This window comes from Polyergus mexicanus, unplaced genomic scaffold (genome assembly GCF_030449975.1).
Source record: "Polyergus mexicanus isolate NDT 795.1 unplaced genomic scaffold, iyPolMexi1.0 SCAF_8, whole genome shotgun sequence".
NCBI classification, from domain to species: Eukaryota; Metazoa; Arthropoda; class Insecta; order Hymenoptera; family Formicidae; genus Polyergus; species Polyergus mexicanus.
In genome coordinates, this window is record NW_027223328.1 from 8,407 (window position 1) to 22,375 (window position 13,969).

A 13,969-nucleotide genomic window follows, 5' to 3' on the forward strand; every position below is an offset into this window, starting at 1 on the left:
AGATGAATTAGTCGATTTGCTCTCGAATAAAACGGAACGTTAGTTTATACTTGAATAAATAAAGTAATAATATTTTACACGAATAATTGCTTCTCGTGTATCTCACATAGACGTAACAAATTTTATTATATAGGATCACATATACATTTATTTACAGAAACATTTGCTATAAAAACTTTTTTCGCATTAGTCCTATAAATTTATTATAAATTTACTATAAAGGTTTTTAAAAAAAGATTTAGTTGAAGTTTAAAAACTTTTACTTTTATGGTAATGTATTAAACAAAAGAAGTGAGATAGTATTTCACAATGCATAGTATTGATGTAAAAAAAAAATCATTATTTATATGTAAAGTACATGGAAAAAATACTCTTATTATGATTTGAAGAAGAAAAAAGTGACTAGTCTAAGAAATTTATTATATTTATTAAATTTATTAGATTTAAACAGATTCGAATAGTCTAGAAGTATCATATATACATCTTGAATGTTTAAAATTTTTTGATAATCGAAATCATATTTTTATAAAAAAAAAAAAAAAAAAAAAAAAATAGATCTCTTGCACTGTGGAATGCACATCTATCAGTGATTCTTGTGTCTTTTTCTCAGTATATATATATGTTGATCTTAACGATATATTTCTTATATACTTAAAATAATTTTATGTTATAAGAATAAAGCTTTATAAGTTAGAATAATAATGTTTTTAAACATTACGGATGTGAAAAAAAAAATTTTTTTTTTATATAGTATTTATTTTAATCAATGATGATGTCCAGTTGTAATCAAAGCGGGTAAAAATGATCCTATTACCAAAAATAATATTTCTTTAACTTTAAGCCCAGTCGCAGATGACGTTGTACCCTCGACGTTTGACAAATGTGAATAATTATTGTTTCTTGTCATTAATTCTGGCAAAACATGTACAGTGGCTACGTAAAGAAATGTTCCAGCGCTAAACAACATAGCCAAACCAGTCGCATTGACGCTACTCAATGTTTCTTTTCCTTCCTGCAACGATACAAAATTTATTATTCATTAAACCTCGTATTACATATAGAAATTAATAAGTTAAAGAATTTAAAAAACAGAAATATATTCAAGCTCATCAAACGATAATGTAAACATAGAATAAGAAGATAAAATTTAAACTGTAAAGATTTTAGTTGTGAAGAAGAATTATATACAAAGAATAATAAATACATTCCTAAAAAACACATATTAAATTAGTACTCGCACTTTATTATTACTTCTCTACAATATATTGATTAAGTATCTCATGCACTATAGATTAAGTATCTTGTGCACTAAGATTCACCGTATTAACGTAATATTTTCATACATTATTATATAAAACTTATATATATATATATATATAAATATTTGTTATAAAAATAATTATGACAAATAATTTGCGTTACTTACTTTTCCAATTCCAAAATATGTCACAAGTGCGAGACATGGTGCGGCAAGAGAGAAAATTAATAAGTGTCTACTTATCTTCTTTCTATCTACACCTTCGTGAAGAAGAAATGATACAAGTCCAAATGCAGCTGGTGCCTATAAAAAGTAATTGTTTAATAAGAAAGAGGATAGTAACATAGCTATACTAAGGTTTGTTCACGCAACCTAAATTATACAATTTTTATTAAGCATTTGTAAACTAATTGCTAAAACATTATATAATTAAAATCTTACTTTGTGCAACATTATTGCAAAAAAAACTATCACTTCGACATCAGCTTGAGATGTAGTAGCGGCAGCTCCCAATGCGACTCCGTCAACAGCCGCATGTACTATAAGACCTAAAGTTGCTGTAATACTTTTTTGTCTTCCTCCACTTTTTCTAGCTGAACATTGATCGATCAAAAGCATAAATACAAAACCAAGTATTAAACTAATTCCAATTAAAGAATGTAAATCACCTGTAAAAAAACACAAATACTATTTATATTTATATGTTAGATATCACTTTCATGAAATGTGGTAATCGATAAATACACAATTACATACTATATAATCCTTTTTCGTTAAAAATTCCACCAGTGAATAATGCTCTTATACCCTCAGGTATAATCACTGCTAATGCAGTACCAACGAGAAGTCCTGCTCCTAATATCGATACTAATTGTAACTTATCCTAAAGAAAGCACATATTGTGTATAATTGCAAAGCATGTTAAGACATAGTGTGTTTTATATACATAAAATATTCTCCGTTTATTATAAAAAATAATCTTACTTCTGACAAATTTATAACTAATGGCAATGATCCTGCTACACAAGAGCCAACAAACATAACGAGAGAAAGCATCCATAGCATTGCTCTCTCCTCCATTTTTATTCAATACTGATGAAAATTATTAATTTTCTACATTATTATGTTGTTAACAAATAAAATATACGTGTCAGACATCAAGATGAAATAATTGAGTAACTGTCAATCAAATTATAAATTTGCAGTCATACACTAATCTATCAATATAATAATTTTTATGACAGATAAGAATATATATTATATTATTCACTGATTTATATGCGATATTCATTGACATCGATTAATTTAGCCACAAAAGTCGACAAAAGCGACAGGCTGACAGATGACAGACCAAGACCAATTCTAAGTGACTCCAAATTGATCTTGAGCATAGATATATAAAATATATAGACGGAGCAACAGAGTAAAGGCCTTATTACACTGCGGATTGCGGGTTCGGTTGCGGTTGGGGTTACGGTTGATAGTTGCGGATTGACTAATCGGGGCAAAGCAGCTTGCCGGTTGATTGGTCAATCCGCAACTGTCAACCGTAATCCCAACTGCAACCGAGCACGCAACCCGTAGTGTAATACGGCCTTCGTAGGCCCCCAGAGATTATGTTACGTTCACAAGCAAAAGTTAAGTTGGCTCTATTGCAGCTTTATTCTGTAACTTTTAACGATAAATTCGCTATCGTTACGCGTCGTTGTTTGATTTTTCGATATGTTTTAGCTGCGCAACGATGTGTAACGATAACGACATCGTCGTTACGGAGTTAGAAAATAGGCCTACTAAAATATCAATCTTCTTCGCTTCTATTCTGCTTCCAAATAGGAATATTTTGGAAATAGAACGTTAAATTTGATGCGCATCGAAACCGAAACGGATTGAAGACTTTGGTGGAAACTAATAGACAATAACATTCAGAGCGATCAAACCTCTGCTTCATTCGAAAACGCTAATATAAAGATAATACTTATGGATTTTATTAGATTAATCAATAATATATCGATTAAGCATTTGATTGATTAATTATGGTAAAGAATTTTGTACTTCAAAGTCAAAATAACATCAAACGAAATATACTTCATATTATTTATGATGTTAATCAGATTTAAAACACATTTTTTTGGTTGAATATATGTTCATGGCAAACTGATGAGTTTAATCGCTCTTGGAGTGATTAAACTTGTTTCACTCAAAAACGCTAATTGTAAACGGTACAAAAATGCATCTCATATAACACAAAAAGATTGCAGAAATATTACATATATTTCAATGTAACAATAGAATATTCTACATACATTGCAAAATATTGCTGCAATGTTGCTGTAAGATTACATTAAAATGTCCGCCATCAGTATTAACATTATAAAGTAACATACTTTTGTAATAATGCAATGCATTAGTGTGCAAATGTATTTATAATAATACACACACACACGCGCACGCACTATATATATATATATATATATATATATATATATATATATATAATATACAATATACAGATGTTTTTTCATCTTATTTATGTTTTCTAAACTGCCTTACATATGTATATTGTAACATACTGTACACATCAAATAGTTGTTAAAAACATAAAAATTGTATACACACTTGAAAGAGCATAAATGCTATTTCGTAAATAGTATGGTATATTTGTAATACAAATAATACACATAATATATTTTGTTATTGCTAATAAGTTGTTGCAGTTACAATAAACCAATATAATCTTTTAAATATTTTGTATATAATCTATGGCAAAATAATTTCATAAAATATACAATTTCATATATTTTTGTCCAGATATATGTAAACAGAAATAAAATATTACATTAATATCTTATTATTAACTTTTTAATATCTTTAATATTATTGCATAGAGAAAGAGAAAGAGAGAGAGTTTTAACATTACTCTTGCATTTCGTCAATAAAAAACAAGAGAAAGTTTGCACGTAAGAGCGGTAAGATCGCGTAATATGTTCAACATAATTCTTGAAGTTTCAGTCTTTCGCTTTCTCTGCCACGAACTCCTCGATCGCGCCACGTGCTCTCGATTCCTTTTTATGATGGAAGCGTTTTTTTAACGGGACATCAATTTAGTTTCATAATGCTCGTCGGAATGTTACTAGTGTTGCAAAAAAGAATCTAGCCGACTAAAAATTAATTATGGGAGAGAGTTAATTAGTGAGTGTGTGTACATATATATATATATATATAAAATAATATATAATACTATGTAATATGAATAAACTGAATTTGTGCAGAATACCAAAACTGTGATCTGTGCGATCACCATGAAAAAAATCAGGTCAAGAATATTAAAGTGTTGAAACGACCAATCTGAAATAATTTTTAGATGTTCGATAAATTTATATATAATGTTGATACAATTTATAATAATTAGAGTCACCTTTCTTAATTATACTAACATTATATATACATATATATAAATCTCTCGAACGTTTAATAATTATGTTTTTAGATTTGATATTTCGACATTTTAATATTTTTGTCCTGATTTTCTTCTTGAATCACTCGGATTACAGTTTAGTTTTCCGCGAATTCAATTTATTTATAATATTTTTTAGTTTATCGTTTATTTGAAAACTACTAAAAAAAATTTTAAATACGCTGTAAATAAAAAAAATGCCATTCCAAAGATATTTCAAATTTACTGTTATGTAAAGATCATGATTGGAATGACAATTGCCTAATTGCTGAATCCAATTTTACTTTCTCCAGAGAAGTACGTCTAACAATTTTGAAATAGGATATATGATGAAGATTTAAAAATAAATCTAATTACTTCTTTCTTATTTACTATAGATTTTTATTTACTGTAGATTTTTTTAGAATCAGCAGTTTATATTTTATTTCAAAAGTATACATCATTTAAACTTGCAATGATACATTGATTAAGGATTATATTATCTTTACTTTGAAAAACAGAAATTAGTTTGTTTAGCTATTAGGTTAGCATTTCTCAGTGCACGCATATGCGTAAGCATGTATATATATAAAACTCATTAAAATTGAAGAGTTTGTATTTTCGATTTTCTTTTCGATCTTTGAGAATAATCACTGCAAAGATAATTATTCTAATAAATAAAATAAATTTTTATTTTATGCTTTTAGATTTTTGTATAAAATGCCAAAGTGAAATATTCCGAAAACCTTTTCAATATAACAATAATGTATCAGGTACACGACGAAATAGATGACTGCTACTATTTTCATTAGTCACAATTAATTAGTAATATTAATTAGTAATATTATTTTCCCATATCCGGCATTTTTTATGAATATAGTGATTTATAATTACAATATAAGCACAATAAGCAAAAACTATAAAGAAAAACGCGCGAGACGTGAAATATTTAATTCGATTTTATTCTTCAAAGATGTGTTTTATAAAATGTACTCAAAATATATTTAACAGAAAAAGAAGCAAAAATATTTACAAACTCGGCTACCTATAAAATTTGGACAATATTAGCATTAATCGAGAACGTAACCAGTAAAAGAGATGAATGTTACAATAGTCGGTGCCGCTATAAAAGCAGCGACCGTTCTACTCGGCGTCAGCATCGGCAAGATTACTATAATCCCAATACTAATCGTCGCGCTCATGTACTTCAATTATGATCTCATGGATCCGGAAAATCATCCGCATGTAAGGAAGGAATTAAATAAAAGCTATGATTTTATTGTAATCGGTGGCGGTTCGGCCGGTAGCGTACTCGTCAACAGATTAACCGAAAATCCCGAATGGAACGTGCTGTTATTGGAAGCCGGAGGTCATGAAACGGAGATAACCGACGTGCCAATATTATCTCTGTATTTACATAAAAGTAAAATCGATTGGAAATATCGCACACAACCACAGAATACAGCCTGCCAAGTTATGGTCGATCGTCGATGTTCTTGGACTAGAGGCAAGGTATTAGGTTTTGTAGATAATTATTACATAAAAATCAGAAACAAAGAGAAAGACAAAGAAAGAGTGAGAGAAAGAGAGGGAGGGAGGGTGGGAAGCGGAGAGAGAGAGAGAGAGAGAGAGAGAGAGAGAGAGAGAGAGAGAGAGAGAGAGAGAGAGAGAGAGAGAGAGTACTACTGACAGCATATAAAAATATTACAACCATTAAAAAATGAATATATTTTATATACATATAAGACAATATTTGTGAAATTGTTATGATAATATTAGGAATACGGTTATTCTTTTATAAGAAAATAATTGATTGTCACTACATGTCTTTTTACTATATATTAGCATTACTTTACTTAAAAGTCTAATTAAACAAAATGAGTTTTAAGCGAAAACAAGAGCAATTCGTATACAAAAAAATTGTAATTACAACAGATATATTATCTTATAAAGAACTTTGATGGCCTACATGCAATCATATTTAATTAATCTATTTAATTTTTATTTGTGACCATTTAATTCCAATTGTTAAATCATTTCACTATCTGATTTTCAAAATACACTTTTTCTAATTATAGATCCTTACAAACTGAATTGCTTCTGATTACTTGACTAGTTAACTATTGATTTCATATTTATTTTTTATTTTTTAGAAGAAAATTTTTTATAACTTATATTTTAAATATGTATATACTTAGTATATTTTTTATCTTTGTGATGTTTTTTTAGTAGAATTCTATTTTGCGCAACCTTCATAGTCAATTAATTAATACTTCAGGTTCTTGGAGGCTCCAGTGTTTTAAATACGATGCTTTACATTCGCGGAAATCGACATGATTATGATCAATGGCGAAGTTTCGGGAATCCTGGTTGGGGATACGAAGACGTGCTACCGTTTTTTCACAAATCGCAAGATCAAAGAAATCCATATCTGGCACGTAATACAAGATATCATAGCACAGGTTCGCATACTTCAATTACTGCATATATATGTGTGAAATACAAATTTTTTAAATTTTATTATTTTTTATTTTCCAGGGGGATATTTAACCGTGCAAGACAGCCCTTATGTTACTCCATTGGGTGTAGCGTTTCTTCAGGCTGGCGAAGAGATGGGTTATGATATTTGCGACGTCAATGGCGAACAGCAAACTGGTTTCGCCTTTTTTCAGTTTACAATGCGACGAGGTGCTAGATGCAGCACCGCCAAGGCATTTGTGCGACCCATTCAACTGAGAAAGAATTTCCATCTTTCTTTGTGGAGTCATGTGACTCGAATACTGATAGATTTGCAGAGCAAAAAAGCGTACGGAGTAGAATTTATTAGAGATGGTCGTAAGGAGACGGTGTTCGCCAAAAAAGAAGTTATCCTCTCCGCCGGCGCTATCAATAGTCCGCAATTATTAATGCTCTCAGGAATAGGACCACGTTTCCATCTAGAGCAATTAGGAATCCCTGTAATTCAAGACTCACCCGGAGTCGGACAGAATCTGCAGGACCACATAGCAGTTGGCGGTCTCATTTTCCCGATCGACTATAAAATCAGCATCGTAATGAATCGAATGGTGAACGTTAATTCTGCATTGAAATACGCTATCACCGAGGACGGTCCGTTGACGTCTAGCATCGGCCTCGAAGCGGTCGGCTTTATTACTACCAAATATGCCAATCAGACCGATTGGCCCGATATCGAATTCATGTTAACGTCCTCGGGAGTCAATTCTGATGGTGGCAGCCATGTAAAGAATGCTCATGGTTTAACCGACGAATTCTACAACGAAGTGTTTAATGAACTTAATAATCGCGACGTTTTCGGAGTGTTTCCGATGATATTAAGGCCTAAATCGCGCGGATATATCAGGCTGAAATCTAAAAATCCCTTGGATTATCCGCTGCTTTATCATAATTATCTCACTCATCCAGAAGATGTAGCAATACTTCGCGAAGGTGTTAAAGCGGCCGTTGCCTTCGGCGAAATGAGTAGCATGAGAAGATTCGGTTCTAGATTTCATAGTAAACAATTACCCAATTGTAAGCACATTCCACTCTATACCGACGAATACTGGACATGTATTTTACGAATGTATACTATGACTATATATCATATGAGCTGCACTGCTAAGATGGGCCCGTCTAATGATCCTATGGCGGTTGTGGATCCGGAACTGAGAGTCTATGGTATCGAAGGCTTGCGAGTTATCGATGCGTCAATTATGCCGACTATTACTAGTGGTAACATAAATGCGCCTGTCATTATGATCGGTGAGAAGGGCGCGGATATGATAAAGACAATGTGGATGCGATTTCGCTTGAAGAGGGACAATGTCACTATTGCTATTTCTTGACATTAATCAATTGAGTAATATTTCGTAACGTAATACGTAATACATATGTATAGATATACAATTGATCGAAAAGTTAAATCAAATAATTTTATTAATTGTATAATTTTAAGGAAAAAACTAGTTTCAAGTTTAAAATAAGAGTATAATTTAAGAAAAAAATATTTGTACTTATTCATATTTGAGTGTGTATCGTATAACAAAGTTTAGTAGTTCTGACACAATTATAAAAAAGGGTGTTGAAATAGGATATCCAAATTTGCGTGTAAGGGAAATGAAATCGATATATCTTAATATTTTTGGACCTGCTGAACTTAAATATAAAGCTTAAAATTGTTCAAAATCCGGGGAACTTTGTAAAAATGAAATTTTTAACGATATTTTCGATAATTGTTAAGAAGTATTTGTTAACTCATAAATCGAAAAAAATTTTTTATACACATATTTTACTAACCTATATTACCAAATACAAGAGAAATATAAAATTGTTTTATTTTAATATATATTGTGAGAATGAAATCGTAACATTTTATTTCTAGTTTAACATAACTACAGCAACAAACTAGGAGCTATATAAGACTGGATATAAAGGTTCATATAATAATAAAATGACAAATATTTGATCTTTTAAATACTATTTTTAATTATTCAAGCATAAAATAATACTTAAAGATATGAAGAGATGATAATATATTTATTATGAAAATCCTCATTTTATTATTGAACCATCCAATGGTATGTAGAACTTTTTTTTTTATCATAGCAAATTTTATACTAGCCATTATTTTCATCTGGTTGAATTTTGTTTAACTGTACCTCTTCCTTTTTCTCCATATCATTATCATTAAAATTTTCATTTATGGACTGCATTGAAACGTCAGCATTATCAATGATTGCAGCTTCAATATGTTCTGGATTAGGATCTCTATTTTCTTCACCCTCTTCTATTGAGCGTGAAGTTTCTACTATATGTAAAGATGTAGATGCTTCAAAATTTTGTGAGGTTTTGCCTAATCCTATCTGCATTTCTATTAAGTTTAGTTCTTCTATTAATGCTTTTTCTCTTCTCTCAATTTCCTCTAAAATATAAAAAAAGGAAAAAAGTAAATAATATATAGATATATAAATAGAATTAGAAATTTACAATAATATTTACAAAAGTACTAACCATAAAGTTCTTTTGTGGATTGCACTAATAACATATCAGTTTGTGGATGTTTGCGCTTTGGTACATAATAAATGGAAGGTTGTGCACGTGTTTTTATAAATGAAGCAAGGGGTAGCTGAGCATTGCGCCAATCTTGAAACTGTCGACTACGGGCAAGTTTTGCTTCCAATGCCCGTACTTCAGCTAATTGTCTTTTCCGTGACAAAAATAATTGTTGTCTTTCTCTTCGTAGCTCTTCTTTTTCTCGTTTTCTAGCTTCTTCTACTCTGGCCTCTACTTCTGCTTTTTTATCTTCCTATTAATAATAAGTAAGATATAAAAAAATTGATGATATAAACTTCTAAATATATCTAAATTCCAATTTTACCTTTGCCTTAAGTTTAGTCTCTTCTTGTCTAAACTTTTGTAAAGTACCCAAAAGTGCACCAAACATACGTTTATTTCTTTGTCGACTGCGTTCATCGGTTCTTTCTCGTCTGATAACCTCCTGACGTGAAGGAATTTCTCGCGGAGTAACTATTACTCTGGATGATACAGCAGGCTTAATAAATATTAAAATATATATTAGATCATATTTAATTGTATATACGTGTTGAAAGAGAATATATGTGAAATAATAAAATAGTATAGTTAATAGAAAATATATGCAATATGTATACCAAAACAATCACCAATTTTTTTATTAGTTATAAATTTTTAAAATAATTCTTATATAAAATTTGAGTTAATTATTATTATTACAGAGTTTTTTATAGTTTAAAGTTTTTAAACTTTTGATATTGAATATTTTTATCGTTATATTATTAAAATTTTATTTTTCTTAATTCTTTAAACTAAAACTGTAAAATATATTTTATTTCAGTATATATATATATATATATATATATATATATAAAATTTACTAAACTTAATATATGTATACAAAAAGAGACCAGGTGAGAAATATTAATTTTATTCGTTCCTTTATGTTTTCTTGTGTTGATCGTTTTTTATAAGTACTTTTTTTTATTTCTATGCATAATAGTCAAAGCAATCTGCAAATCTGTAAATCATAAAATTTGTAAATCTATAAAAATCTGTCATCCTGTCTCTCTATAGCATTTTTTCTATCAAACCACTAGTTTATAAAATTCCCATCAACAATACTCATTGACAAAGAATAATGAAAGATTGAAATAATAATGAAAGAAGAATGCTGAAGCAAGTTGAAATCATATAGCTATGTTCTCAGAATAAAAATCTTCTAATATATCTTTAAATTTATTCTGGAGAAAACATTCTCATTTAATACTTGCATTAAAATGATGTAATATCTATAGAAAAATAATATACAAGTTTTTTGAACTATTGGATTGGGAATCCCAATTTAATGTTGAATATTGCGCACACTAATGTGAGAACATTTGTGGGTCATTGTTAAGACTGTTAAAGCATATCATTACAATTTCGATAGTCGCAAATCCTGCCTGTACAAATGAAACTTTTTTCAGTTTATTGAATATATATATTTAACATTAATATTTAACAATCTTAGATCTCTCTCTCTCTCTCTCTCTCTCTCTCTCTCTCTCTCTCTCTCTCTCTGTATGTGTGTGCAAACTAAATTATAAAAAATGTTAAAAATGCAAATTTTGCATCTATAGATTTTTCCGTAATCTCCTGTTGTTATCTAATGTAAAATTATCTCAGATAATTTGACATTAGATATAAATATTTCTATTAAGAAATGTAAATTATATACAAATACAAAAAATATTAGTAATTATTTTTAAAAATAAATCATAAATGAATTACCTTAATAATGCTATCATCTTCATCAGCACTATCATCAGCATTAGATGGAACACGTGCGCTTAATCTACTAAAAACCGTTTTTGGCTCCACATTAGAACTTTGCCATCGTCGTTTACTTCCAGATAGTTCATTATTCACAAAATCTGTTACAGCTCGTCGACGATCTTCTTGCAACGGTCGTTTTTGAGATATTCTAAAAAAAATTGAATTATATCATGAAATTATAATAAAAATATATGCATACATTATATAATATCTATACAATTTTAATTTTGGGTACAATCAGTATAATTAATAAATATAATTAATGTAAATATGATATAAAAAATATAGATGTAGCAGAAATATCTTAAAGTAATTTAAATGATGTAAATACAAAAATGTTTGTGATCAATAAAAAAAGTTATACATATTGCAATACATATTGCAGAATATTTTAAAAGTTTCTAGAAAATATTTAACGCTATCGTAAAGCACTTTAAATATTCTTAATGATTTTATATGAATGCATTTAGAACCTAAATTAAATATTTTTGAATTAAATATAACCTAGGTGGTTGCAGTGAACTACTTTCGCCGTCAGGAAGATCCCGGCCTAGAATTTTACGGATACTGCGATCTAGACCGCGAAGCCCATCGCGAGCAGCTTCCAATTGAGCTTCTAATCTTTCGGCTCCCCATATTTCTGAATCTAATTCCCTCATTTCAAAATTGTGTTATGCACTGATTCAGATATTTAATTCTTTTTAGCAAAAGCAAACTACGCGACAATATTGTCAAACGAAATTACCATAGACACATAAAATATATAGATGGTGAGTTCTAGTCATAGAGCTCTGTTACACGGCACCCTTAATCGGGTTTAATAACATCCGTAGTTGTGAAACTGGCCAATCACAGCTATTCCTCTAAAAAATGGAATGACTGTGATTGGCTAGCTTCAGAACATTTATTAATGTTGTTATTAAACCCGATTAGGAGTGACATATAAACGTAGTCATTAAAAACAGTATACTCTTCTATTCCTAGGCCGGTGTTCATAGTCAGTTCTTATATTTAAAACCGTCTGAAGCACAATCTTAAGATGTCCTAAACCAATCACAGAGCCGTGTTACCAACTTAAGACATTACTTAAAGCCGAATCAGACTATGCATTGAAAATTGAAGATTGAAGATTGAAGATTGGAATTTGACTAATCAGAACAAAAGGAACTAAAATTTCTTTATCCTGATTGGTCAAATTTCAATCTTAAATCTTGGCTGCGGTCGAGAAGACGCTAGAAATGCTTCGAAACGTTTGATTGACCAATTAGGACACAAAGAATAAAGATTTCTTTGTTCTGAGTGGTTAATGCAACACCTCGAAGCATTTCTAGCGTCTTCCCGACCGTAGCCTCAATCTTCAATGCGTAGTCTCTGATACGGGCATAAGACGGTCTTGAAATACGAACTGACTATGAATACCAACCCTACAGCCTTCTTGCTGCCATTGTAGGTAGATAGAAAACTCCGTAAGGACATAAGACGTAAGCACTGAACTATATACCATACCGGAACGCGCACGACTCTGCTGATTGGCGGCCAAAAATGTGGGACTGCGAGAGTTGTCGCTTCTCAGATCTGTTCTTGTCTATCTAACTACGTCGATCACGTGACTAGATATATTATTCATTCTAAAACGATTATCGTAACTTGACGTGCTATTTTTTAAGATACACTTTATCATTTTTCATATTTATTTTAATTCTCTGCTTCTTAACGTTTTCGACCATCTAACATAGAAATAAATATTCGCGTGGTATCACAAATTGCATGTGATTTGGTGTGATTGCATGGCAGGACGATGTTTTCAGTCATGGTAGTTCACGGTAAAAAGAGATAGATCTGAAAAGCTGCAGCTATCCTTTAGCGGCCGCGGTAGTAATGGTGAGGGCAGTCATGCACGTTCCAGTATGGTATATAATTCAGTGGACGTAAGCGTAAGAAAATTGACCAATCTCAATCAAGTATTGAGTTTTTCGTAAAATTGGAGGGGTTACAGAGAGCCAAATCGATTAGGATTAGTCTATTTTTTTACGCTTACGTTTATGTCCTTACGGAATTTTGTGTGTGATGGCCTTTACAGAGCTCATAAACATAGTATATCTAGGCCGGTATTCATAGTCAGTTCTTATTTCAAGACCATCTTAAGTAATGTCTTAAGATGCTAATACGGCTCTGTGATTGGTTTAGGTTAGGACATCTTAAGATTGTGCTTAAGACGGCCTTAAATATAAGAACTAACTACGAATACCGGCCCTAGACCAAGTGTTGAGGAATGGGAGCCGAGATGCACGTAGAAAAGGACATACTCTACTTCGTGCTCGTTGCGTTCTCTCTCGCTCGCGCGTAGCATGACGAAAGAGAGCGCTATGCTATGTGCGAGCGAGAGAGAACGCAAGGGGCACAAAACAGAGTATGTCCTTTTCTACGTG

At 30.7% G+C, this 13,969-nt stretch overlaps 3 protein-coding genes across 3 annotated transcripts; 1 reads left to right on the top strand and 2 right to left on the bottom strand.

Moving 5' to 3' along the window:
• Positions 1 to 551: 551 nt before the first annotated feature.
• Zip102b (Zinc/iron regulated transporter-related protein 102B) lies at positions 552 to 2,631 on the bottom strand. Its single transcript, XM_070300108.1, has 5 exons — positions 2,243 to 2,631; positions 2,015 to 2,141; positions 1,700 to 1,926; positions 1,427 to 1,561; positions 552 to 1,012 (listed from the first exon to the last, which is right to left on the bottom strand). The coding sequence occupies exons 1-5, from the start codon at positions 2,336 to 2,338 to the stop codon at positions 764 to 766; spliced, it is 834 nt and encodes a 277-aa protein (XP_070156209.1). The 5' UTR covers positions 2,339 to 2,631; the 3' UTR covers positions 552 to 763.
• Positions 2,632 to 5,789: 3,158 nt separating this feature from the next.
• Positions 5,790 to 8,875, top strand: LOC138935484 (glucose dehydrogenase [FAD, quinone]-like). The gene is made up of 3 exons (XM_070300103.1): positions 5,790 to 6,203; positions 6,970 to 7,153; positions 7,230 to 8,875. Exons 1-3 carry the CDS (start codon positions 5,790 to 5,792, stop codon positions 8,534 to 8,536), a joined length of 1,905 nt encoding a protein of 634 aa, XP_070156204.1. The 3' UTR covers positions 8,537 to 8,875.
• A 336-nt stretch (positions 8,876 to 9,211) lies between these two features.
• Positions 9,212 to 12,276, bottom strand: Pnn (desmosome associated protein-like protein pinnin). The gene is made up of 5 exons (XM_070299990.1): positions 12,045 to 12,276; positions 11,496 to 11,688; positions 10,069 to 10,242; positions 9,702 to 9,996; positions 9,212 to 9,612 (listed from the first exon to the last, which is right to left on the bottom strand). The coding sequence occupies exons 1-5, from the start codon at positions 12,197 to 12,199 to the stop codon at positions 9,308 to 9,310; spliced, it is 1,122 nt and encodes a 373-aa protein (XP_070156091.1). The 5' UTR covers positions 12,200 to 12,276; the 3' UTR covers positions 9,212 to 9,307.
• Between the last annotated feature and the right edge of the window lie 1,693 nt (positions 12,277 to 13,969).

Excerpts from the sequence above, each read along its gene's own strand:
- Zip102b (XM_070300108.1), bottom strand. The coding sequence starts at position 2,338 with ATGGAGGAGAGAGCAATGCTATGGATGCTTTCTCTCGTTATGTTTGTT. Across the intron at positions 2,142-2,242 it reads TAGTTATAAATTTGTCAGAA|GATAAGTTACAATTAGTATC; the intron begins GTAAGATTATTT and ends TGCTTTCTTTAG. Across the intron at positions 1,013-1,426 it reads CATATTTTGGAATTGGAAAA|GAAGGAAAAGAAACATTGAG; the intron begins GTAAGTAACGCA and ends GTATCGTTGCAG.
- Pnn (XM_070299990.1), bottom strand. The coding sequence starts at position 12,199 with ATGAGGGAATTAGATTCAGAAATATGGGGAGCCGAAAGATTAGAAGCT. Across the intron at positions 10,243-11,495 it reads AAGATGATAGCATTATTAAG|CCTGCTGTATCATCCAGAGT; the intron begins GTAATTCATTTA and ends ATATTTATTAAG. Across the intron at positions 9,997-10,068 it reads AGACTAAACTTAAGGCAAAG|GAAGATAAAAAAGCAGAAGT; the intron begins GTAAAATTGGAA and ends TATTATTAATAG.
- LOC138935484 (XM_070300103.1), top strand. The coding sequence starts at position 5,790 with ATGAATGTTACAATAGTCGGTGCCGCTATAAAAGCAGCGACCGTTCTA. Across the intron at positions 6,204-6,969 it reads GTTCTTGGACTAGAGGCAAG|GTTCTTGGAGGCTCCAGTGT; the intron begins GTATTAGGTTTT and ends TTAATACTTCAG. Across the intron at positions 7,154-7,229 it reads TACAAGATATCATAGCACAG|GGGGATATTTAACCGTGCAA; the intron begins GTTCGCATACTT and ends TTTATTTTCCAG.